The 27575-nt window shown below is 38.9% G+C and overlaps 1 protein-coding gene across 3 annotated transcripts in view; it reads right to left on the bottom strand.

Moving 5' to 3' along the window:
• Positions 1-1099: 1099 nt before the first annotated feature.
• FBN1 (fibrillin 1) overlaps positions 1100-27575 on the bottom strand; it is a 158618-nt gene continuing 132142 nt past the window's right edge. For 2 of the 3 annotated variants that reach the window (XM_032195315.1, XM_032195314.1), the window contains exons 46-66: positions 23829-23954; positions 22915-23031; positions 22381-22509; positions 21997-22116; positions 21422-21547; positions 19291-19440; positions 16862-16927; positions 15985-16101; positions 15511-15630; positions 13717-13839; positions 13153-13284; positions 12460-12585; positions 11588-11794; positions 10982-11107; positions 10650-10772; positions 9602-9718; positions 9016-9144; positions 8089-8208; positions 5432-5663; positions 4226-4400; positions 1100-2370 (exon numbers count right to left, since the gene is read on the bottom strand). In XM_032195315.1, the coding sequence (XP_032051206.1) occupies positions 1981-2370; positions 4226-4400; positions 5432-5663; positions 8089-8208; positions 9016-9144; positions 9602-9718; positions 10650-10772; positions 10982-11107; positions 11588-11794; positions 12460-12585; positions 13153-13284; positions 13717-13839; positions 15511-15630; positions 15985-16101; positions 16862-16927; positions 19291-19440; positions 21422-21547; positions 21997-22116; positions 22381-22509; positions 22915-23031; positions 23829-23954 (3071 nt within the window). In that variant the 3' untranslated portion in view covers positions 1100-1980. Of the gene's footprint in view, positions 2371-4225; positions 4401-5431; positions 5664-8088; positions 8209-9015; positions 9145-9601; positions 9719-10649; positions 10773-10981; positions 11108-11587; positions 11795-11897; positions 11962-12459; positions 12586-13152; positions 13285-13716; positions 13840-15510; positions 15631-15984; positions 16102-16861; positions 16928-19290; positions 19441-21421; positions 21548-21996; positions 22117-22380; positions 22510-22914; positions 23032-23828; positions 23955-27575 lie in introns of those variants that run through there. The other variant, XM_032195317.1, reaches the window with a different exon arrangement.

The following is a 27575-nucleotide window of genomic DNA, read 5'->3' on the forward strand; positions in this document are numbered from 1 at the left end:
GTTCTTTCTAAAACTACTCTTCTCGCTTCCTCTTAATGTTCATGGGCTGGAGAGAAAATACCCAAACCTTAACCAGAAACCATACAATCTTGCACGCTGCCACTGGCATAAGAAAACACTCCCAACCTGCTGAAACTGAAGTGGCATGTACAACTGTAAAGCTCTGGTTATACTTTGCCATAGTTATGCAATATTTGGAAAAAGTACACTGTTCAAGATTTTGGCACACTAACAAATAAAATCCAGACATAGTCCATTACAAATATCAAAGTAACCCTGTGCACCAGCTCCTTTCCATATAGTTATATCTGTTATAGAAGAAATCCAAGGCAGCTGAAATCTAATTACAGAAAATAATACAACTCAGGGTAAATTGTTACAGTACATGTCCCTTTCAAAGTTGTTATAGCTTAATGTATGTTCCCTCTGTCAACTACAATGCTATCCAGTCACTTTCATTTCCCCCCCCCTAGATTTTGTAGCATCAAACCTCAGTAGAACATCCTGCTGCTGTTAAAAGATGCATCACAGCACTTGCATATACAAGAACATGGGCATCACTGAAAAATTCCTTTGTTATTAAAGCCCACCTACAACTAGTGGTTGCTTTTGGTATTGGATTATCCCTTTTGCAATCAGTCTTGGATCATTTGACAACAGCTGTTGAAGTGGGGGTAAAAGAATGGAATATTTTAAACAAGTTAAAGCAGTTTTAGCAAACAACTTTGTTTTTTTATTTATTTATTTATTTATTTTATTTTATTTTATTTTATTTTGTATAATGATTTAACATCCACTTCTGCACGTTTTGGCAATCAAGTTACTGATTGACAGGATTATTCACATCAAGTCATTGGAAGTGTTCTAACACACTTTTTGGAGCCACACAATTATTTTACAGAGTTCCACTGCTGCTTAGATTTGTGAAGGTTTCTGTATTTCTTCAGTTCTTCGTTTGCATGAAGAATGAACAAATGATAGCACCATGCCTTCAAGAAGAAATCACCTGTGCACAGATACACAACCAACCCTACCAAAAATGTCTGAAACATAAGAACTCAATTTATCATACTTTTAGCAAGAACACAAGGCCACAGAATAAACTAAAAAAAAAAACTGTTTTATTGTGACATTTATGACATTGAACCCTTGTTGATATGAATGACTATGGGTACTCTTAACACATTACATAATGTCATGGTGTAGGATGGCACTGATTGTCATCTGACTTTTGAGAATGTTTAATGGTCCCTACTGACCTCAGTGCATTTTGGCAAGTCACAGAAACTTTATCATCAGGTTTGTGTATACAGTTAACAAGTAGTTGGTCTTATAAGCACCATTACAAACCCTCACATTAAGGGTATTATTAATCTAGTTTACAAATGCTTCATTGATAAAAATAACATGATTACAGTATACACACACTTAATTTACATGTAATGTATTATAGGCATAACTGAAATAAACTACTGAGCTAACTTTGGTTGATTGAAGTATTTAGACTGAATAATGGCAATTTTGGCTTCTAAGTTGTGTAAATATTACAGTGCATTTATAAATCTAGGTTGAAAATTTACTAGCACCAAATGGATATCATAAATGGCTGACCTAGTAAGTTGTAGTTGGAGAAGCAAAGTTTAAGAATTACAAAAATAGAGCTGTCCATCAGTTGAAAGCACATTCTTGTACCTCTGCTGAAATGATGATGTGTCTCAGCATCAGTGGCCAACTTCCAATGGTTAAAGTCCCAGTTTTCAAGATTCAACATATCAAGGTAGCTCAGCTACAGTTAAAAGCCTGAGAAAGTGGTTGTTTTGAGCTAGGGTATTCATCCTGTACCTTGTTTATGTAATAATATAATAGTGCTCATTCATACAAATGTACTCATGTACCTATGATATGGAGAATCTGATTGGGAGGAATATTCATTCCTACCTATCTATCTTTGGTTTAATTATTTGGTCTTTGGTTGATGAATTAATGAAGCAATATCTGAATTTTCATTTTCAGATTATCTCCCAGCTCACCACTGAGGTAGTCTTTGTCATGTTTCTCTTCAAGCTGGTTAAGTTCCTTCTTTTTATAGAGTGGAATACTAGTGATTTGTAATGAATAGTTTCCAGGCACTGGCTTCTTCTTTGTGAAATGAAGGTAACTTATCCCGTCCTTCTTATTGATTCTAAAGAAACCATCTTCATTTCCGGAGTCAATTAAATATCGGTTATGGTTTGTCAGTGTTGTGAGGGCAGGAAGCAGTTTCAGGATGCGATCTTTGTTACTGAGATCAGAGATGTTGATAGAAAAGACTGCTGCTTTCTCAATATCCCAGCTGGCAAGGCTGATTGGGGGCTCCGGCTCTTGCTGATCCTGCACAAGAACAAACAATGTTAGTCGGCTTTGTCAATGTTTCACAGGTGCCTGTGTGCGTAGTTCTTGTCCAGTGCATCTGTTACTACTGAAATAACTTTTAAAAGGACATTCTGTAACATCATCTGTCTAAACCACTCTTGGAGTGGTCAGAATAACGTACAGTCACGTATCCACTCTTCAGGGCAAAAGCACTCTCCTGCCTTCCCATGTTAGCAGAGAGCCACTCACTGAGCACTTAATGGAAATGGCTCGCTGGCTCCCAAATCCTCTGTATTCACATGTGGAAAATATGCTCTTCGGCATACACACACGAACAGAGTACACACAACAGCTCAGGGTAGTGATGGTGTGACATCATTTTACAAGAGTGTGCAGAGTCTCTTGGTTATATTTTGAATGGAATGCACGCATTTGCATACACAGACACATACTTTTTCCTACACAGTTAAGACCTGCCATGACCTGCTGCTTCTCTGGCCAGATCAGGGCAGGTCCCATCACCTTTAACGTCATTGTCACCACAGAAAGGATGAAGAACTGGGACGTCCAATGACTGTGAACATTTCTGCAAGCTGTTTACTGTTTGTAAAGTCTAAGTATAATTAGTGTGAACAAGGTTTAAGTCTAGTGACCTGAGTGGGACACTGCACTGTATGACTCAAGCAGAAATTTCTGACGTTATATTACAAGAAGTTAAAATAAGCCAACGTGGCACTCCTTAGGTAATGCAGGGAGTTTTGCTCAAGAGAGATTACAGTAACATGACACATTGTAGGACCATGCCTCTGCCACAACTTCTGCACTCACAGTGGGAGGGGTGGTGCTGGGAGCAGGCAGACTTTGGACACTTGTGCCGCAAGCACAGCTGAAGAACAAACAGCATTACAACCACCTCCGCCATATTGTTTCACTGCTGTGATCAATTCAGAACAAACCCCAGCTGGGGGAGTTACTTTAATCCCGTTTTGAGAAATGTTTTCTAAGAACTAAAGAAAAATATCTCCATACAGGATGAATGAAAAAGGGTGCTTGTTCTTCATATAAAGACAACACACGTCACTTGTCACACAGCAGACCAGTTTTCACCCAGATATAAGTGTGGGCATTGAAACCACTCACTAACTTTTGGTTGCTAAAAAAAAAAAAAACAATGAAAACAGATAGGAAAGAGTACAGCTGGGTGAGCACAATAGATTTTAAGCATTTTACTGACACACAGTTACCCACTCAGAGGCAAATGGAAACTGCCACTGTCCCCAGGGACTTCCTAGTGATGGCAGTTGAAGCTCAGCCTCCTGTCTTTCCACTGGGACAAGCAGTGAGCACCACGAGTGACCCCGTTGACAGCTTCATTCGTGGGCTGGCAGCCCAGCCTGAGTGACTGCAAGGGTGTGGACAAGCCCCAGGAAGGCCTGTGGTGACAGGTCCTGCTAGGTGGGGTCCTCACCCTGAACAACAGTGCTGCCTTCCTGGCCACAAGGTCACACACATTTTTTTTATTTTTTTATTATTATTTTTATTTATTTATTTTTTTTTACCTATCTGCCATCCTCTAACATCAAGAGCCTGCTTTGCTGGGGAGTGCATTAACCTCTATAGATAGCTGGGTGGGTTGTTTTACTGTTTGACGTGACAGGTAAAGATGAGGGTTGCAGAAGATGACCTTAGTCTAGTGACAGTGAACAATTTCAGAACAGCCTCCCCCCCCAGACACCTGTAGTCCAAAACCAGCTCTTTGGTCTACTTTGGGGTATATTTTTTTCTTGTGGGATTGTTTCTTGGCCCAAGTCCTTCTAAGATTGCTTTTCACGAGATAACACCAAACCCCTTCCCCCTGAAAAGGGTCAATTACCTCTGCTTCATTTGCAGTTTCATTAGTGCTTCTGCGCTTCCTTCCTCTCTTGGGATAGCCATTGATTTTACATTCATAGCAAGCTTCTGGAGAGAGAGAGTTGTCATCTACTTCTCCACTGAGTGAAAGTTCTTGCCCTTGACCTTTGCCTAGACCCACTCCAGAAACACAGTGTCTGAGGAAGGAAGAAATCCAAAATTAATTATAGTGAGAGACATATCTTATCAAAAGCTAAATTTGGGGACTGCGAATGCAAATAATAAGCAATTATGTTGCACTCATTTCCCAGAAAAATTTTCTGCTGAATTCAACAGGCAAAAATCTCAATGAATCACAGTGCAACTGCCTCTTTGATTTCAAGACTCTGTCTCCAAGAGGCTTTGCCTAAGAGAGACCTGCCAATATTAAACAGTTTTAAAAACTCAGGTTTAGGCTCTGAGAAGTTCTTAGTTATTTCTGTCACCCAACCTGAAACACATTAAAACAGACCAATTTTCAGAAAGTGCTGAAAAATCTGAGAATTGGGGTCTTCCAGGCCAACTGAGTATCCCAAACTTTGAGTCACCTCTAAAATTTAAGCCACAGTCTTTCTGCATTTGAGTGCTTGGTCCTACATGATGCACAGCCCTAACACTCCCACTGGGGCAAGTGAAAATTGGTTTCCTTGATAAGGGAAACATTTATTTAAAAAATAATTAATATGGAACACAGATAAGAATATGGAACATGCAGGAATATAAGAGCATACAAAATTGTTGTTCCAATCAGTAGGTGAAACCTCCTGTATAACATCATTTGTCTTTGGATTTGGAGGGGGATGGGGTGGGCTTGTTTGTTTTTAAAGAGACAAGTGTACACCACAAATCATGGTGAGAGGTGTGAGCTTCCAAGGGGCAAGCTCAGGTAGCTTGTCTAGCTGCTGGGCTACGTAGGAGAGAGGTGAAAACAGTAGTTTAAAAGAGATTATTGAACTTTGTAATTGTGAGAAATTTCCTTAAACACTAAACCCATACAGCTCCCTTCTCTCTGTTAGCTCTCCCCTCCCCCATCTCTAAAACAGGCAGGTGGATCCGTCTCCTGAACACCTCCACGACCTTGTCGACCTTTCAGTGGTGACAACCCGCTGGTTCTGCTGCGCCACACCACAGAGAAGGGAGAGAGTTATGTCTCCTTTATGTCTGTTAGGTTAAAATGAGAATCCCTTACCCTTGTCCTATTCTGAAGTAACCAGGTGGACATCCACAGACATAGCCACCTTCAGTATTTGAACAACCATAACTGCATGGGGCTTGTGCAGAACCGCATTCATTGATATCTTGGCAACCTCCACTAAACTGTTCATACTGAAATCCGGTAGGGCACATACATTTATAGCTTCCCAAAGTATTGTGGCAAGATGCTCCTCCACAAATGTGTGCACTGAGACATTCATTTTCATCTGGAAAGGAAGCAGAACATACTATGTTAACTGTTTCTCAGGCCCAGCCCAAGCTACCCCTTCAGAAAGGCTGTGCTCGACTTGCTAAACCTGCTGCCCCGTGAGATGTGCAGAAAGGAAGGGAGGACAGGGCTCGGCCTCACCCTGACTACAGCCACACAACCCAACAGCTGGGCTGCTCTAGATGCGTCATGCCACGTCTGCTGGTGCTGAGTGGAGAAGCAGAGGAGGGAACTTTTTTGTTCCAGAAACAATTGAGAAGGATAAAACATTGTACAGGTGACACTCTGGTCTAGTAATCACATGCTGATAATTCTATTCAGCATTAAAGGGAAGAGTAGGGAACTGGGCTCTGACACCTTTTCCAGGCACTGAAAATCCCTCCCTACATGCAGTTAAGTACAGGTGAAGTGCAGGAACTAGTAGTAAAGTAAAAATAAAAGCAGCTGAAGATACAAAGGACTGCCACAGTGAGACAACACTTTTCCAAACTTTCCAAGTGTGGCACTGTAGGAGTTTGAGGTCGGCTCAGGCTTGCTTACTGTAAATGGATGATTTGTTAAATGCAGTTGGTCTCTGATGTGGCAAAATCGCTTTGAAATGTTCTGAATGCTATTGTTCTCCATTTTCTGTGATAAAGCAACTGCACATGCTTGGGTGCGTGTACACATGCATAAGAAATGTCATCTGGACACTGCATAGATAAAAACATCAAGCCCAGAGCAGCATTTCTGACCTGAGCATCCACATGAGATGGAAGTACTAATTCAGAGCATCATTGTCTCTTCCCAAACAATGTGGCTGTTCTTTCTTTGTTTAAAAGCAGTGCCTTTACTTTTTGCAGTGTGATTACAGAACTGCCTGAGCAGAGAATGCAGTCACACACAGCACGAGGCATGGGAGGAACCAAAGCATTCTTCAGTGATTATCTAAGTCTGTGTTGCAGCAACATCAGAAGTCCCTGAATACTTTATTAAATAAATTTAAAAAGACACAAACTGTCTGCAGAAGTGGGATTGCCAAGTAATAGGAAAGAAGTGTCACAGAAAAACCTATTACATGAATTTTTCCCCTGTGATATGCGCAGGAGATCTTGATAAGTATTTTAAGCACATAAAATTACAGATGTTATGATTTGAACATGTGGAAAACTCAATATATTGCAACCTGGGGCTGCATTCTGTATCACCAAAGCCCAGAGGAGCTTTGACATTAAGGTAGAGTGATGTCTCAATATCATACCTAACACAGCTGAATCCATGGCAATGAAGCACACCATAAGCACTTGTTTGTGCCAGAGTGTTGCTGCACCAAAAGACATACTCTACAACAGCTGGAGTGTGGACACTACCAACTCTAGTTCCAGTATTTTGGGTGACCGGTGGAAGAAAAAAAACATGTAAAAAGGAAAAAAAAAATGTACAGGAGCCTTGGACTCTGTGCTAGCTGTGCCATCAGGTGCCAGCCTTCCTCTCTGGTGCTCTGTGCTCCAACACATGCAGCTCTGTCACGCTCAGCTCCAGCAGGAAGGAGAGGTGCCATGAGCACACAAGGAAACCAAACCTCTTGCCCTACAATGCTGGGTTTCTGCCTGGACTACCCTGTGTCCAAGAAGGTGGAAGTACTAGCCAAGTCTGTCCCCATTTGTGGCACCCAACCTAACTTTCCCTAGTGAAGTCTGGTGATTAGTATTTGTTGCACAAAGGTTGAAGCCCTTCTGTCTTTGCATTTTGAAACCGATAATCCTTGTATGAAATCTAAACAGTAGTCAATAGTCTCAAAAAACAGAATAAAAGCGTGGGCCTGGTCTGGAAACCAGGCTGGAAATACACGTAGTTAAATGCTGTCACCCAAGAAGACGTCGAAACAGCAAAGATGACTTGCAAAACTAAAAAGCTGCACTTTTTCACATTACACAATGTCCTCCAACAGTCAGAATCAGTAGTACTAAAAATGCAGGTTCTTTATTACAGGCTTATTTGATATTTTTTTTTCTCATGACAATTATTAGATTCTAATTTGACCCTAAGCTCTGCTAATTTAATTATTATTCAAGGCCACCCTATGTTTGTACTCCCCGCTTGTTCTTTTGTATGTAATAGGCATTAAGTGCTGGAGCACAAGCAAGCAAACATCACAGCAAGGGCTGCATAAAATGTCAGGAATTTTGGTAAGCATAATGAGAAGCAGAGACCTCCCTAGAGCACCACAGTGCTAACAAGCTACGGCATTTTTATGTTTCTGAAAGCAAAGAAAGCCAAACAAAGAGTTACAGAGCTCTTTGTTCTCAAAGAGGTCAAACACATCTCCAGCTACCTACATAAGATGAACTTGTATGAGGCCCATTCAATGTCCTACTGCCCTTCACATGCTGCTAACAAAGGTAACATGTATTTCTATGTATGAATTTTAAAAAGTGACTTGCCAACACATTGGTTCCATTGGTAATGCTGGAGATATCCTTGCGGACAGCTACACCTGTATCCTCCAATTATATTTTGGCAGCCATGCTGACACCGGTGGTTTCCATCACATTCATCAACATCTAAAAAGGTGAGATACATTCTGAATTATGGGAGAAAAGCTCAAATTATTCTATATTTGAAAAGTATGTTACAAATAATTGTGTATATGTATAGGTATATTCAAGGATCTTCCAAAAACCCTGACCAGCACACGAACTCACTTCAGGCCTTTCAGGTTTGGGTTTGTAGCTCCACATCAAGTAAATTAGGGCAGAAAACCACCCAAAGATTAAATACAGCCACAATTTTCATAGCTACTGCATTCTGCTGTTGAGCAGAGAGAAGAAAGCCATTTGTATGTGAGACCAACAAGGCCTTCCTAAGGGTCCTAATCTCCACAGCAAAGAATTCCTTGCTTTTCCCTAAGCAAACCCAGGAATCCCAGGATATCTTTTTTCAAAGCAAACAAAACCCTGTTCCTGTAAAAGGCTCGAGGGACCCAGAAAAATATAGCCACCAGCCCTTGAACTCTTCTCAGCAGGTCACCTTGGAGATGCAAGACTTCCTGTCCTTGGTGAGCCCCTCAGAAATCCAGGCAGGATTCAACAGAAGTTCACTGAACTTATGGTTCTTAAACTAAAACATTCCAGACTAAATTGAAGTCTCCTCAGAAGATATCAGCTCTCTAGCATCCTGCAATATATCTATTTATTCAGGCCCATTAGGGGAAATTGTTATAAACTTGGATACCCCACCCTCTCTTCAGTCTGCACATGCTTACCCTGTAGGTTTTGGTGCTTACTCTGTATGTCCCTCCTTGGATAATAGTAGGATAAAAGAAGATGAAGGAAAACAAGACAAGATCAAGTTAAATGTGTTGTACCTACCTTCACAGCTAAGCCCAGTTTGATCTAGTGAGAAGCCACGTTGACATTCACAAACAAAACTTCCTGGTGTATTCTGGCAAATACCCTTCGCCCCACACAGGTTGATTTCAGTAGCACATTCATTATTATCTGAAGGAAAACAAAGCCTAAATGTTACTTTGACATGAGGCATTTCCACGGACCTAACGTGTAACTATTTAAAGGAGGACTATAGAAACAAATGTTTCATGCTTATTTTTTAAAGGAGCCTCAACGTGATGTCTAATGTGGGCCTGCAATTAACTACAGGAAAAGAACTGATTTTTAATTTTTATTGCTCCTTGGGTAAGAAAGGCTAAGGCAAAAATTACAAATCAGTGGTCTTACTGTCTAGTTCTCCCACAAGTGCAAAATTCAAAGACATGGTTTAAGAAAACAAAGGAAGGTAGGGAGGACCTCCACCTCTGTTCTGTGGGCCTGGGATCAGAATCTGGCCTGTTTCCATTTGGTTTCCCAGGAAGCTTATTTCGTCTTCTTGCTACTTTGCTTCTGGAATAAGAAACAGTAAGAAATCCCAAATCTGTGTCTACATTCTCACATCACTTACCAATGCAGGCTGTATGGTGCTGAGTGAATCCAGGAGGACATTTACAAGTAAAACCCCCAATAGTGTTGACACAAAGGAACTGGCAGTTGTGCTGCTTTGTAGCACATTCATCAAGATCTAAAAAACAAGCAAATATCTTTCATTTATGTTCCCTGGCAAGGATGTGACAGTTCAGTTGGACTTAGAAGAGATTGCAAATAAATAAAGTATCAAATAAAGGCTTTTGAATCCACACCTCACTTTTCAAGCTGGCTTCCAGTACCTCTTACGCGGAACCCCACATGTTATGATGGGATTTCAGAGCTATGCTAATATTTGCGATAATGCAGGACTACAGACACCACTCTCATCTGCCTGAAAGGTGCTATTATATGTTAAATGCCTGCTCTAGATACAGTCAACAAATGCAAAGTCACAGTCTTGATCAAAAGCAGTGGCAGATTGCAAAATGATTGCACAAAAGTATTGCACTGAAGCCTGCTATAACTCCAAAAGAAATATTTAAATACTAATGACAAAGTATACTGTCATTTCCCACGCCAAGTTTAGAATTGCTGCTCAAACTTGTGTGGTTTCAGTCAGAGCTTTGGTAACAAGATACAGAAATAAATTAAAATATAATGAGCATTTCAAAATCTCTCCTGCAACATTGTCCCCTATTCAGCCTGCTGCAGAGGTGGTTGGTTAAAACTCTGTTGATGCTAGACAATGCACTACAAACCACATCCATCTTTGAACTGCAGATCATTAGAATTATTATAATTAGCAGTCATAAAGATATATTTATCATTGAAAAACATGGCTTAAATCAATATGCTTACCAACATAAGACCAATCATTTATATCATTGGTTCAGAAGTCTTTAAAGATTGACTACTACCAACCTGCAAAATGCCTGTGGTTCCAATGTTCATCCAAGTTAACAAAAAGTACCTGAAACACCAGCTCCATTCTGCACAAGCTATTTACACTATTTATTTTTTTTTTGGATTGGTATGAATTTCTGCAGGTTTTGTGTTTTTTTTTTTTTGTTTTGTTTTTTATATACCTTTGCAGCTTCTCCCATCTTCTTGAAGGATGTACCCTTTTGGACATGAACACTGGAAGCTCCCCTCTGTGTTTTTGCAGATGAAATTGCAAGGTTTGGGGGACTCGTTACATTCATTCAGGTCTGAAATAAGCAAAAACATATCTCCACTGTGACAAACAACATTCATGATGCTTTTTGAAATGCTCCAAACCTCATAAGGAAAGACATTTTAATTTCCTCATTTTTTCAAAGTTTTTGTATTTCCTTCCACAAGCCATGCCTTGTATATAAACTTTATATGTATACAGCATAATAAATTTTATATACATACCGCATAATGAAAAACCCACCTATGCAAAGAGTGCCAGTTATGTCTGTAGTGTAGCCCAGGTTGCAATGACAACGGTAAGATCCCCTTTCATTAATGCATTCCCCATTACGGCAGACATCATGAATAACCTTGCACTCATCAATATCTGCAGTTAAATGAAGGTTAGTTCACAAGAGAACACCATGAAGAGCTGATTTTGTAAAGTTTGTAAAGTTCTAGTAGATTCTTGCAATCTGACATAAAAAAGTCCCTACATTAAAAAAAAAAAAAAAACACACAAAAAAAACAACACATAAAATAATGAAATATTGCCCAGATTAAGGAGAAATATTAAGTAGAAAAATATGGAATGGATCATTAATCTAACTTTCAAGCACTATGAACAAGTTTTAAGTGTAAGTAAAACAACTGGAATTGATCTACATTAGCCTCCGTAAATCAAACATCACTTTACTTACATGTACACAAGTAGTTCTTAATCTGTACCTACAGCACAAACAAATGTGAGCATGCAAATTCCCATTTGAGTGTGTGTCAATCAATGTTTAACTATGCAAAAAGCAAGATTTTCTAACATACTACTCAATAAATTGCATAAGACGGTGTTTAATAGGTAAATTGGTACCTGCTCCATTAGACATATATCCTCGACCATGAGGACAAAGCTTCTTAAAGGCCACAGTGCCTGGGAAGGGGCAGACCTCACAGTTTGGCCCCCAGCCTCGGCCACCATCACAGCAGCATTCAGACTTGGTGACAGAGTTCCTGTTGCTTGATCCGATTTGACACATACTTTGTAAGACTTCAGTGAAGCAGTAGCCTTCCCTGTTGTCTGGAAGACAAATTATGCATCACAGAGAATACTAATGGTGATGACCTCCATAGGGTCATGAGATATTAGGAATTTAGTTAGAAATATAAAAGAAAGGGCATACTTCACCCTGGGACTGTGGAACTGAGAGTGAAAAACTACCAGCAGTAAGAAAGAGAGCACGATGTCTAAGGGAAACAAAGAAGACAGGAAATTTAGCAAAAGGTGGAAGACAAGTTACATTATGCTCATAAAAAGATACACTTCAGTTTGATCCCAGACAAGAAGGGCTGGCTGAAAATCAGAACTAAAGAAAAGGCAGAGCAATTCCAAGCTGACTGACACCACCGAACAGTCAGCTTGCACAGCAAGCCAACCCAACCTGACTAATCAAAGCAGTTAGCAAGTGAACAAAGAAGTTGCAAGAGGACACCTACTTAAAAAGGCCCCTTCTAGAAGGAATGTAAATTGAAACACAGGTTTATTAACTGTTACATTTCTAAGTATAAGCTCCTGAGTACTTCCACAAAATGTAGTAACTCATTAAGCTGTGAAACAGCCTCAACCAATGGTCGCCTCTGAGTGCCAAAAAAAAACACCTTACAACCACAGATAAAGTGACTCCCAGAAAACAGAATTTCTGCAATCGAAGTGATTGTTCATAAGGGTGTTACTGTTAGACTTACCAAGGCATTCTTTCTGGCTGTCACTGACGCTGAATCCCTCATTGCATTCACATCTGTAACCTCCCACTGTGTTTACACACCGGCCATTCTCACAGATCCCAAGTTTGGTCTGACATTCATTCTCATCTGTGTTTTCAAAATGATATGAGAAAAATCATGTCTATTACTGGATTGAAGCAGGTTATAGAAGTTTACATGGAGTTTTTAAGCTGGGCATTCTGCATTGTTAAACTTGCATAAATATTTTTTTTTAAATAAAAATTCTCTTTATTTAATTTTCAGAGGAAAAAGAGCTGACCAGCTCACAACGTTATATATTTTGTTACTAAATTTTCTCTGCAACATATTTCTCACTGGTTTTCAAAACTGTTCCCAGTTATAGCTGTACTTCTTAATGCTATCCAAAGTTTTAAACTAATTCAGGATCTACACTCATTAACAGAGATAAACAAGCTCACAGCAGTAAGTAGGAAATCCAAATTTCCTACTTACTGCCCAGATGTGTGAACACCTGAACAGTAAAGGGACACATATGGCACTGGTGGATCCACTACGCAATCCACTACTGGTGGATCCACTACGCAAGTAGTTTCATAATTCTTCTCTTGGGTTCTTTAATACTTTGTTAAATCCAAAATCATCTGCTCTGCTGAGGAACTGTCTGTATCAAGAGCTTCAATGCTTCACACTTACCTACACAGCCTTCCCCATCTGGTCTGCGCTGATAACCTGGTCCACAGATACACATATAGGTACCTATTAGGTTTTTGCACTCCATCTGTTTTGAGTCACAGTCATGAATGCCTTCTTCACACTCATCCTGATCTAAAACACAAGGTTTAGACATTATAGTATAAATAGATGCTCCTGAAAATTCACAATAGTAAATACTGACTTTGGAATTTTAATTCTAATCAAATTCTACACACACTTTTATTATGCAAAACTATATACAAGATGTAGTACAGACCAAATTCAGTTCTCCCACATGCCCTTTTTACTGGGGCAAGACAAATCCATATCATCTGAAGTGACCTCACTTTATGTAGATGTATAAGATTTCAGGCAGGATAGGGCTGATACAATCAACTGTGTAATGCAAACTGCAAGCCATAGAACTTCATCCCAAATTCCTTCTGACTTAGTTAGTTCCTGAGGTTAAAACTCTGTACCACTACTGCAGTGAGTCAGGGCCCTACCCCTGCAGGAACTTAAAATCATTATCTTGCAACTGTGAGAATCTGGTAGGAGTTTTACCTCTGCACATTCTCCGGTCTTCTCGCAGAACGTACCCCGCAGGGCACTTGCACTCATAGGATCCGTAAGTGTTCACACAGCGGAAAGCACAGAGCAGAGGGTTCTGAATGCACTCGTTGACATCTAGATTCAGAGCAGCAAAGGCCACATGAAGTGAAAACATGCTTTTGCAATATGCAGCAGACTTGAACATGTAGGCTTTATTTATCGGCAATACCACAGAACTCCGTTTAGCAAGGGCTAAATTTTAATTGTTGAGGACCCACATTTCTACTCATTTCTGTAGAGAAGCAGGCACCAGACATGCTAGGATGTTTAAAAGATACCTGAAGTTTCAATATCTTCAATAGCAAGCAGCCTATAGAAATAATTTCCAGATCTCTGCTGCCAAAATACCATCTAACTTAAAATTGCATCTTTTCCGCTTCTAGGCTCAATTTTTATGACTGGTTATTTTTAAATTCTAGATTCACTATTTCAAATTCTTCATACACTGAATTCCATAAAACAATATTCTCACTAGAAACATGATTTTGAAGTGCATTTACATATGCTCTGGGCTACTAATTACTGCTACATAACAATGTTTATGCACTTGCTAACTCCTCCTCTGCAATTTGAGCTTTGAACCAAGTTCCACAGGGAAGTGAATGAAGCTCTAACTGTATATAAAACTAACATGAGCTGACATAAAGATAGAAGCGTTCTTTTGTATGAGCTTGCAAACAACTAGATTGTGGCAGATAATTTAAGAACAGCTGTGTCAGGTCAGATGACAGTGTCAGAATGTCCTAGGACATTCTTCTCTCTGACTATAATGGGAGGGGAAGAGTATTGAAAATAAAACTCATACCATGTATGCAGAGATCTTTCCCCTGATACAGCCTCCCAGTTTAAGGACTTCCACAGCCAAAATCCACATCCATACTATCAAGTTTAATTTCCATTGATGGATTACCACACAAATTTGTGCAAACTCTTTCAGGATCAATTTATACTTGAGGCTTCACTAATGCTCTGCAGCAGAGTTCCACTACTTAAATAAGTACTATGCATACAAAAATGTTTTCTTTGGTTTGTCTAACATGTTCCTTCTAGTTCTGGTACCTTCACCAGTTGTGGCTTTACAATTATAAATCATTTAATCATATTTACCACACTGAAATATTCTAGTCTAACTAATTTTCTGTGTGCTCCTTCTATAACCCTGATCTTCCTTATTCCTCCCTTCTTTGTGCACTTTCACTTTTTTATGTCTGAAATGAGAGACCAAAGTACAAAAAATATTCAATGTAGGGGTACCATAGTAATTTTATATGGTACTGTGTTTACACTGTCTGTTTGCTCCCTTTCTTTCCTTAAAAACAAACAAACAACAACAACAAACAAGCAGTCCATTTTCTACTTTCACTTTTGCTTAACATTTCAGAAGTCACTGACAGTCTCTCTTTACTCAAGGGCCACCTGGGAGGTGAGCAAAACCCATAGAAACAGTAAACAGCATTTCTGGGGACTGTTCTGGAGAGACCATACTCCCAGATGCTCCCTTCTGGGTGATCGTTTAGTAGATAACACCTGAAAGCCTGTTCACCCAATCTCCAATAAGAAAAAGGTTCAGTTCAAGGTGAGTACGGGAAGGAGGAACTTGCTTTCCCTTTTCAGATAAAGACACATTGCTCCAAACGGCTGTATTTTACTTTTTAAGCTGCTTTACTCTCGTCAGTTGTTTCTGAAATCAGGAAACTGTTTCAGCACACAACTGCAATGACTGTCCTTAACATGTAGGAGTCTCACCTTCACACGTCATCATTGGTCCAGGCTCAAATCCATCAACACAGGTGCATTCAAAACCTCCCACTACATTCCTGCAAGTTCCATTTCCGCACGGATTTCCAACAGCACATTCATCAGTATCTGCAAGCAATTAAATCCAGGCAAGAATACACAGTTATTCTCAAGTATAAGGTATAAAACTCTATGTCATCAATATGCAACCAAAAAAAAATACAAAATCCAAGAACTCACTTAAGTTACTGCATTACAGTCACAGAATTCTGTCATAATTTGAGAACACTGGAGGTTTTCTTGGCCAAACCCCCATCCAGTGGAAGACCTACTTGGAACAGGTTGCACAGCCCCTGCCTAGTCAGGTTTTGAACATCAGCAGGGATGGAAACTCTATGTTAGAATAATGTATCTCCGTTATGTCTTTAATGCTTAACAACTCAGCAGATTCTTTAAAATGGAAGATGAACCAGCTGTACTTACCCACACATTGAGTTTCCTGTAGGATGTAACCATATGGACATTCACAGCGGAAAGACCCATCTGTGTTGATACACTGCCCAAATTTACAGTTATCTGGATCAAGGCACTCATCCACATCTGAACCAGAAATACAAACAACACATTAAGAGCAGTTTACTTCATGTGGTTTTAGACTTCTCCCAAAGAACAATGTTGTTTTGGCAAGAAATATTCCTGAGATCACAACAAAAATACAAATATTTGAATTTTGATTTACTAGGATGAGAGCAAAGAATTCAACTTACAGGCTGGCTTTCAGAGTACAAAAAAGAAATTCATTCTAAACATCATATAAAAAAATTGTCTGGGGAGGAAAGGCATAGGGAGAGGAGTACATATGAAAAATAGTGGTCATCCACTGCTCCTTAAATGAAAATTTTTGCCAGGGAGGCTGAAATGTGTTGGGTGAGAACAGAATGTACTGATGGCATTTGGGAAACTGTGGTTTGTACTTCTGGGGCCTCTGAACAGGCTACCCATATTCTTTAAGAAAAGGCAGGTATGCTATGTGATCCATTCTCTAGATTCACAGAATCTAGAATCATTCACAGAAGTTTCCTAGTAAATTTGCTCAGCTTAAATTAAAAAGCCAAAGGTTTTTTAACTCTAGTTAAAAAAAAAAAAAAAAAAAAAAAGTTAAAAGTTAAATTTCTGACATAGGACATATTCAGGCTTGAATTTAAAATTAGTATAAATAAATGAGAAGAATTATAGAAGTTTCCAAAATTTGTGTATTTGGAAATAGTTGCAGAGATGTTATTCTCAATTTAAACTGAGAACGGATTTTGGGTATAAAATGTCATATTGATACAACAGCATTAGCAGTTCAGGCACTTACCCAGTCTTGCATCACCAGGTCCAACAAGGATGCCTATTCCAAATGGACAAATCTGTCTGAATGCCTCTGTGCAATGGAAAGAAAAAAAAAAAAAGTTCAAAGCACATGATAAATTCTGTCTTGGAGATCAGCATTAGCCATAAGCTATGCAATCACTCATACCAAGTCATCCTTCTCATGGTCAGATCCAGAAATTTAGTATGTACAATTTAAAATGCATAATTTACTTTAGTCTTATATTAATGTGAAAACTGTATGCTTACTTTACATTCCACCTGATCTCCAGTATGTATATATGTAAAATTCTGTGAATAATCAGCATCGTTCAACTTGCTTTAAGGAGTAAAGTAACGCAATATTTCCACTTTAAAAGTATCAATAACAGTGACTGCATTCATTTTTATTGTAAATTGAAGACTTCCTACATTTTCTGAACAAAATACAATCTCATTTGTAGTCACTAGTTAGTAGCAATAGTCTTTTTTATAAGTAGGCTAAGAGTATAATTTCTGGGTTCAGCTTAGAGTGAAGTTACCACCCAGTTTCTAAATCCACAAGGTTTTCTGTGCAGTTTTTGAAGATTTAAAGATGATGTAAATCTTTAGAGAATGAGTTGTTCCCAATTTTTTTGTTGCATATGGCATGTAGTTCCTTACCTATGCAAATCGCCTAATATATTCTGGGCCTTACAGTAAACAAGAAATCATACATTTCCACTCTTTTGGACCAAATTACAATGAGGATTTTGTAATCACAAAGGCTCTTCAGATTCATAAACTACTTTTGGGCCAGACATGCACACACACAAAAAAAAACAACAAGTCTTTCAAATTGAAACTAGCTTTCTACCTCTCTTCTCTAAACTGTATCTTCAGCAGATGGATGGACACATGCCTGTAATTCAAATCATCTCAATACACTGCTGAGCATCTATTCACTACTAACCATGCTCAGAACTCTTCATAAGATACAACTTTTATTTGAAATTGCAGTAGGCTGCAAAGAGGCAGTAAAAAAAAAGTTCAGCAGTAAAATCCAATCTTAGCCACAACAGATGTTATATTTTCTTTCGTTGAAATACATTAGCATACTGTTGCTGAGGTTGAACAAAACTGAGCTAAAATTGTGCTGAGCACACTTGCGCTGAAAATAACAAAGTGACTGGCATGCTGTTGCTCTCTGATTGGGAAACTTATCCCTGTGCTACTCAAAACCCACCTACTGCCCAAGCCTTCAGAAAGAGACTTGTCTATATGCTTGAGTTTACTAGCCTGTATAAGATGGCATGCAGTGGAGAACACGTAAAGATAACAACCAAGTACTTATTTAAAAACAAAACAAAACAAAACAATGGAAACACAACTAATTCCAGTGTCCACAATATGTCAAGACATAAATTTCCCTCACTCTGATATGTCAATACCATTTCTCTTTCAAAAGATAAGAAAAATGCCCTTGATCTCGTCATTTGAGAGCAGCCTGGACTGCAAAAAACGTTATGTGCTGACACTTCAAGGAAATGTTGTGATGTATATCATGCTTTTCCAGCTGACTGGTTCAAATGCTCCTGGGGCAACTGAATTAGATTTGCACAGGCATTATGCCTAGAAGGAGTATTGCAACTGGCACATTTGTTTTCTCTTTTCTTCTCTTGGTTTTTGTGTGGATTGTCTGCAAAACATCTACATGACATATTAATGAAATGAACTGTATTAATGTATTCCTGAAACTAGTAATGCTGTTAACCGCATTTGTCAGTATGAATTAAAGTGCGTTCAGCAAATTGCACTACGATGGTACAAAGGCCTGTTGAGTTGTTTGACGCTTAGTTACTCACAGTCTTACAGAGGATACTCACAAAAGAAAGTATTTCTTTAGCAACAGTCCAGGAAGGCTTTCCTTCATAAGGGCCTCCGTTTTGTCATTCTCTGCTATTTTTGCAAGTCATTCACATTGAAAAGATTGCCAAACAGATTTTTTTTTTTTTTTTAAATAATAACATGAAGTCACAAAATTTAACATGGTGGTTCAGATGAGGAGCTAATTCTATTGTGTTTTTTGTTTGTTTGTTTGTATTGTTTGTTTGCAATTTAGATTTCATCTTTATGGCACCCCTTCCTGTACTTGTAATTAGATGAATTCCATTTGCATCTTGCAGGTATTTCCACATACAGCCTCCTACCTTCCTACTGCAGTATGTGACACCTCCAGAGCAAAATACTCACCAACTAATTATACTAACAAACCTATAAGGAAACATGGAATATGGTTGAGAGATGCTTTTTGAGACCTCAAAGGCATCTACTTTAGAGATAGCAATGGCAACCTCTGGAAAAATATTTTTCTTAATTCCTTCTTATAAGAATCACAATCTTCTTTCAGTTCTGAAAGGCTATCATGATACTAAGGTCACCTAGTCAAGAACACACCATCTGCTTCCTCTGGGCAGAGTTCACAGGGATCTCCCCACCCTTGTCCTTTCAAGGCACAGCAACACTCTTGTTTGGAGTGGTTTCGGGACTTCGGCACAGAACATTTTCCATCTTCAAATTTGGTAAAGCAGTAACTCACTCTCAGATCTGCATAGAGAAAAAGTTGTTAGTCTAACTTTGGCAGTTTTCACTTAGAGAAGTTAGTTGCAAAATTACATGAGGTCTCCCTACAGCCCCCCCAGCAAAGCACCCAAATTCCATCTGATTTTAAAAAGGACCATTATTGCCTCTGACAGGAGAGGCTCTGATGGGAACGCTCTGATGAGGGAGAGACTCCTTCCATCCCAGTAAAGGAAAGCTATGGGATAGAGTGTCCTATCTCAGTCAGGGAAAAGGAAAAGATTTTCTCATATTTCCAGCAGAGACGAAAGGGCTGTACTCCCTTCCTATCTTCACTCCTTTTTGTAAAAAACAAACATTGACTTATTTATATTTCATTATGAGTAAGAATCACTTAAGTCAAAAGATTTGAGTAAACTTGCAATGATAATGCTGTGTAGTATTAAACTGAGGGGCAATGTACAATAGTGCTTTCTGTATAATTCTTCCCAGAGGTACATGGAACAAAGAAAACTGGCCCTGTGGCACTACATTTTACTGCTTTAAGCTGGGTAACAAGGATGCTGGAGTAGGGCTGAGATCAGAGACCACAAGCATCCAGCAGGCAGAAAGCTGGCAGCTCCCTGGCTTGGCAGGGGAACAGCAACAGGCCAATTGTGGAAGCAGCTGCTCATCCAGTTTTCTGGCTGCAGCATCAATGCTGGGCAATGTCCAGACTTTACAAAACTCCTAGGTAATGGGAAGTTTTAAACAAAAGTTTGTTTTGCCCGAGATACTTGAAAAAAACAGTCTTCTTCAGTGGATGGGGAAAAACACAGTTCTTAAGGTTTGTTCACACAAGTATGCATTTTCCTCTACTATTCCATGTGAAACAATGGTTGGCTTTTATAAAGAAGAAGATAAAGCTGCATACTTTTTTTGTGATTTTGTTTCTTGTTGTGTTTTTGTTTTTTAGTGTTTTTCCCTACCTGGAGAGAACAATAACCTCAGGGTAAAGAAATCTCATTTATACAAGCTACAAAAACACAGCTAAAACAGCCATGCTACTTTCTTGAAGTTGAGGCAAGTAACTATGCCAAACTGCATGGTGGTTTGGAGACCTGGATGAATGTTTACTGCAGGTTCCACAGATTCATTTAGCCCATTGTGAAGTGAAGAACTCACTATGGTGTCAATAAGCATCACCATTATGTGCCAAGCATAACTACAGAGGTCCTTATAGAGGTCTTACTCATCAGCAGTTACCGATGTGCACACTGTGTATGGGACATTTAATGATATATCTATTTAATAATTTCCAAAGTATTTAAAATAACTCACTCCCTAATTTGCTGTGCTTATTCTTTATCCACAGAATAAACTAACCTGTGGCTTTTCATTACTAGATGTTCAGTTCTCAGCATTTGACCTGTCTCAGTGCCTCTGAACAGTGTATGTACTAATGCCTGAAGCCAAAAGGAGCTTCAGACTTTTTTAAGTAGATGGGTGCTTATCAGCCATGCCACACCACTTGCAAATGTTTTCCATCTTTTTTCCATCCACACATTTGCGTAGAGGAATAGTGTATAACAAATGCTATATAGAATTTGATAAGTGCTAAGAACAGCCTTATTCCTGGAAATGCTGTTTGTAGCACTGCACTGCAGTAGTCTCCCATGTTCATGCTTCTACACCATGTCAAACATGTCACAGTCTATACAGAATCTAGGTAGCCTCAACATTTCTTCCAGGGGTGCAAGAAAGGGCTACAGGGCAACATAATTTTCTCACTTAACCTGGTGCATTTAACATAATCTTCACCTCTTTTATTGAAATGTTCTCTTTGATGACAAACAGATGTTAGAGCAAGACAGAACCTGGCCACAGCTGAAGAATTACCATGTTTTTCTTGTGAAAAACATTGTTTGAGTCCAGAGTCTCCTTATTATATTAGAAACAGGCAGCTAACAAGGCTTTTATAAAACAGAAAACAAATTCTGAAATGCCAAAAAAAAAAGAATAAAATTACCTTGGCATCGCCTTCCTGTGGAAGACAACACAAAACCTTCTGGACACAAGCATTTGAAACTGCCTGGTGTGTTGCTGCATGTGCCCAGGGCACAAATTTCTGGCTGTTCTACACACTCATCAATATCTGTAAGAAAAGTAATTACAGAGATGAGAAATAAAAATGTCTGCACTGGCAGATGTACAACATAAAATACAACCTTACATCAACAGTGATATCTAACAGATTTGAAAACACTAATGCCAATAGAAGAACAGACAGAAAGAGGGATGAGAAATCCAGGCACAAAATCTACAGTTAGTTTTCAAAACCTCATGTGGTGGGCACGCCTCAGCAATGTACCATCAGCCAAACAGCCTGGGATCAGATTTTTCTTGGGATCTGATAGGGTAGCTCAGGTTCAAATAAAACTGTGTGAGATTTTCTGAGAAGCAAGTGACTTATCAGTTGCTACAGTTCAGAACTGCATACTGCCACAAAAGAATAAACATTACGTATGTTTAGATGCAGAGAACAGTGGTAACAACAGTGAGTAGCTAGAAAAACAAACAGATAAAGGATTGGTCTATACACACCTTCACATTTGTCATTTTGCAGGACATATCCAGGAGGACAAATGCATCTGAATGACCCATCCAAGTTCTGGCACGTGCCCGGTGAGCATTTTCCAGGATCCAGTGCACACTCATTCACATCTGAAAGAAAAGAGAGACAACAGCAATTATTTCAAATATGTTATCTCCACAAATCTGCTGTAGAGGATGCTTTACTTTTGATTCCATCAAACTAACGGTGGAACTTTCCAGGAGCAGAAGTGTCTTCATCCACTTGCTTTTCTTCAGCTAGCTATAATGACATCAGTTTGACAGTTCTCTCTGACCTCCTTCACTTTTCACTCAACACTGTCATTTCAAGGTTTGTTGCACTTTCTTTTTTTGACCCTAAAAGAAAGTACTTACCAACACAAGTCCTTCCATCCAGAGCCACCTCATAGCCATCATTGCAAAGACACTGGAAAGATCCAATCGTGTTCACACACTGACCATTCCTGCAGAGCATCCCATTTCCACTTGCACATTCATCCACATCTAAAATAACATTGAAAGATACATGAGAAATACTTGCACCAAGTACAATTGCATAGATAAGATTTCTGTTTACACTACATCGCACAGTAACTGAGAATTCATCAATAAACCCTTGTTTCAAATGCAAGTGAGGGAAAAATACTCCTATTGGTCTACGTTATAAAATTGTCAAAGTGAGAGTTAAAAAGAGAATGGCATATTTCACAAGAAAACATTTAAGTGCTTATAGAAAAGCAAGAAGTTTACAATCAGAAGCCTTTTCAGACCAAAGAAATAGCTTTTTGTCTTTAATCACATAGACCATTCAAAGTGCAATTTTAACACCATAGAAATGATGGTACTAATGTTAATTTTATTAGAAGCAGAAAGTCTTAGAAACACTTAACTGGTCTCAGCACTCCTTACCTATACAGTCATTGTTATGTGAGAGGATGAACCCCAAATTGCAGCGGCAATTGAAAGAGCCAATGGTGTTTCTGCAGGTTCCATTGCCACAGGCATCTCTCTCACACTCATTGATATCTACAAAGGAGAAAAAACAAGCAGCAAGAATTTTAATCTCTAATGGGGAAAGGAAGGCCTGGAGCTATCCCACTGGCATGAGAAATAATCTACTGCCAACACAGAGCAAATAGAAGTAAAAAAGATTTTCCTGTCTTCCAAAAGGAAGATTTTACATGGGTTTACGTATTTGATAGCAACATATGTAAAAATAGATCAAGTGTCCAATGATAATTTATTCTCCTAAATCTATTTTGTATCTATCTCACCCTCCCCAAGGGATTTCTAATTTATCTTTGATCATAAACATCCTGAAATCTCATCCTATCCACAACAGATCTAAACTAACAGCTACAAATGGGTTAAGTACAGAATTTCCTTCTTTATGAAGATGCCTCTGTTTCTGAAAAGGGCACTTTTCTGGCAGGAAATCTACCCTTCGCTTATTCTATTAACGAGTAGGCTGTATACAATTTCTGTATTGCAATATTCATCTATTAGATTTCTTGTCTAAGGAATAAATGAGACAAAATGCTTCAGAAAATTCTAACAAGGAAGGAATATTTTCCTGAGGAATGAAAGCATCAACAGTTCATTAGACAGGATATATATTTTTAAAGGTTCTATCTACAGTAACGAGATGTTCTTCTTTCATTATCAGCTTATCATCTCCATTTACCAGGTATGGTGTTTTCACACCATTGCCAGTGGTAGATGGCTCACAATCAGTTCTTAAAGGGCCACTCCTTATGATACAGAGGATCGGCTTCCATTAAGATAGTCATTAGTCTAAGTACAACTTAATTGGATATACTTGCCTATACACATTGTTCTGTCATCGTTGGTCTTGAATCCGTTGTGACAAATACAGTAAAAACTTCCGACAGTGTCAATACACTGCCCATGGCTGCAGATATTGGGAATTTCTTGACATTCATTCCGATCTGAAAACAAAGAGGCACATTGAAAGTTAAGGCCTCTAAACTACAAGGCTAGAAAGATGTATTAGCATCAACCATGATATTTAGAATTCAGTGCAGGTCTCTAATTTAAAGTAGTATTTTTAATTTATTAATAAGAGAAACATTACTAAATAAATCTCTGGAAATGGGTAATTTGCTTGTAAACTACCTTTACAACATTTGTGGAGCTAGAAAAAGTCTAGTGTAAAAATGATATTGCTGAAACACGAATTCTTGCTGAAAGGGAATCATGTCACTAAATTGTGATTTTCAAATCACTGGATTTGAAAAGCAGATTTAATGACATGAAATTGTGTCAGGAGATTTCTGAGTGTTCTACATTGATTTCACAGCAGATGTGAAAGCCTCACATATATATATTTATATCACAGTTTGTATCCTTCTCGTGAAAGCAGCTTATTGCTTTTAGCCATGTTAAGCGCAATGCTGCTTAACTGACTTACTGAAATCATACAAAACTGAGATTGAAATAAATCCTACGCTCTTTTCACTGAGCTTACAAAAAGATAAAAATGCATTAAAATATTAGGCACTCTGCAGAGATAAAATGAGCACAAGTAGCACCTGTGTCTTATGCAATGTGATGGTCCTGAAAATCAGACAAACAAGGCACGATAAGCTGTCCTGGATTCAGCTGGAACAGAGTTAATATTCTTCCTAGTAGCTGGTATGGTGCTGTGTTTTGGATTTAGGATGAGAATAATGCTGAGAACATGCCAATGCTCTGGTTGTTGCTGAGCAGTGCTTACACTGAGTCAAGGACTCAACTTCTTACACTGCCTTTGCCAGGAGAGAGGCTGGGGGTGCCTCACAAGGAGCTGGGAGGGGACACAACCAGGACAGCTGACCCAAAGTGGCCACAGGGATATTCCATACTGTATGGCATCCTGCTGAACAATAAAACTGGTGGGGGGTTGGCTGGGGGAGGCAGGAGTGGGAGTGGGGAGGCCACTGCTCAGGGTCTGGCTGGGCATCAGTCAGTGGGTGGTGAGCAATTACATTGTGCATCACTTGCTTTGTACATTTTTTTTATCATTGTTATTTTTCTGTCACATTAAACGGCCTGTATCTCAACCTGTAAGTCTCCCTGTTCCTCCTCCCCCCCCTCTTTTTTTTTTTCTTCCAATTCTCTCCCCCATCTGTCCAAGGGCAGGGAGTGAGCAAATGGCTGCATGGTGCTTAGCTGCCTGTCGGGATAAATCACAACAAAAGCTCAAACAGCAAGAAGAGTTATGCTGTATGTAGCCAGAAAATATTTTGCCAACAGAAGCATACAATCACCTGTATAGTTCTGCAGAAAGAGATGGGGAAAACTATCCTGCTAGCATGGGATTTGCTGCCTTACAATAGCAGGGCATCTATTACACTAGTTCAACAGCTACCCGTTTCCTGCTACTCTTGTTATGAATACTTCCAGGCAGAATGCAGGGTTTTATCAATAGTAAGCGAAACAAAATGTCAAAGAACAAAATGTTTGCTGTCTAGCAGAATTTTTCCATAACAAATCAGAAACATGAATAAAATGAGGTCTTTTTGTTGACCTCATCCACCAACAAAAGCTGGTTTGATTCAGTATGCTTCCTGGCATTTTGTCTGCTGCATCTCCAAAATACTGCAACTGATATGCTCCCATTAGCCTGTATTGGAGTCTAGTTGATTTTAGTGTTCTGTAATTTTATTTCAAATACAATCTAAGCAAAACATCTAAGATGCAGTTTCATAACAAACTGCATTGCAAAAGTGCAAGAGTGAAATTGTTCCTAACTGCAAAGAATTGCGTGTACTAAATCTTGTTTTCCTTTGTCTGTTCTCCACACTCTGCTAAGCACACAGACCATCCTGATAGCTCTCATCCCTAGGATTACTGTACATCAATCAGCTCCATTAGTAACTTTGGATGAACATTTACTGACTACTAAGCTCTGCCAATGCTATTAAGGATACTGCTGCTAACTAGAATCTAAGGAAGGAGAAAGGAAACCAATGCTGGATAGCATGCTGATATAAGAATTCCTAATTTTCTCATCTCAGAAATGTAGAGGGGAAAGAAAAACTATGACTCTCTTTAGTGCTCCGTGAACAGTGAATTCAAAGTCCCAGGGAAAAATCACTTCTTTTGGGATAAACAGACAATAGAACAGAACAGAATGGAATAGTTCAGTTGGAAGGGACCTTTCAAAGGTCATCTAGTCCAACTGCCTGAGCACTTCAGGATGAACCAGAAGATAAAGCAGATTAATGAGGGCGTTATCCAATTGACTCTTTAACACTCACAGGCATGGGCATCAACTATCACTCTAAGAAGCCTGTTCCAGTGTTTGACCACCCTCACAGTAAAGAACATTAGAATTGTTTAAAAACTGGGAGGCAGAATTGTCTTAATTGTTTATAAGAAAAAATACTCATTATACCACGATAGATAGCACCAGAAGAGTGCTATTTTTATAAGATAAATTAAATAGTCATAGTATTGTTGACCATGATACAACCTAGTTACGTACAATAACATACAAGCTACTGGGGTGTAATACTATTTAATGCAGAAGCATGACTGATCCAGCATTGCAAGGTGCTTATCACTATGCTCTCAGCAGAGCAGTTAGGATTTTCCTTTCTTTGCTGGATCAAGTATTTTATCAACCACCTTTGACTCTAATTGTTACACTTTATTTTCACTAAGTATAAAATAAGAGCAAAATACAGGGAAGTATTACTTTTGTGCCAATTCATGCTGGGTTATTGTAACCCGTATCAGAACCTTCCCTGGCTCTTCCTGTACTACGGTCGAACACGTAAAAACAACAATTACATTGGTAATGTATTGCATATTTACATATGCCACTGCATAGCTTTACAAAACAAAGTTTTAGTTCTCATAGTAGAGTTCAGGTTGCCCCTACACCCTTTTCCCTCAAGGGTCTCATGAAACAATGAAAAACTGCACTGCAGGAAAAAGTGCACTTCCTAAAAACTCAAGTACTCAGAAGCGCAAACAGAAGGAAAATGTTACCAATTTCCTTTGTAATTATTATATTGTTCAGAAACGTATATAATATTTACAGCTCTTTAGCTCATAGCACTCTAAAATCTCTGCAATTCTTCAAGTAATCAAGATAACACCAATGCCTCTCTGGACTATGATATTAGAAGAAAGACCAACTAGATTAGAGAACTACAGTCCCAGTCAGGGAGTATCTAAAAATAATGTTCAGGGGCCAGTTTAAACCCACGGAAAAGTTAGGAAGTTTAACAGAAAGCTTTTTAAGTTAGTTGTTGCATATGGCTTAGGTAAGTCCACCTTATCAGCAGAGATCCCAGCAAGCAGTGATTTATTCGTGAAAAAACATGTGGCAAAAAAAGTGCTAAAACACATCCAGAAAATAAAAATAAATGACTTTATTCAGATGAAGGGGAAAATATCACATTCTCTGTCAGCAACTAAATTTTTAGTGTCAGAAAACAGCTAGTCACAAAGTAGTGAAGCCAGACATGACATGGACTAAAGAATCACACACAGAATCACAGAATTTCTAGGCTGGAAGAGACCTCAAGATCATTGAGTCCAACCTCTGACCTAACACT

Source organism: Aythya fuligula, chromosome 11, assembly GCF_009819795.1.
Source record: "Aythya fuligula isolate bAytFul2 chromosome 11, bAytFul2.pri, whole genome shotgun sequence".
Classification (NCBI taxonomy): Eukaryota; Metazoa; Chordata; class Aves; order Anseriformes; family Anatidae; genus Aythya; species Aythya fuligula.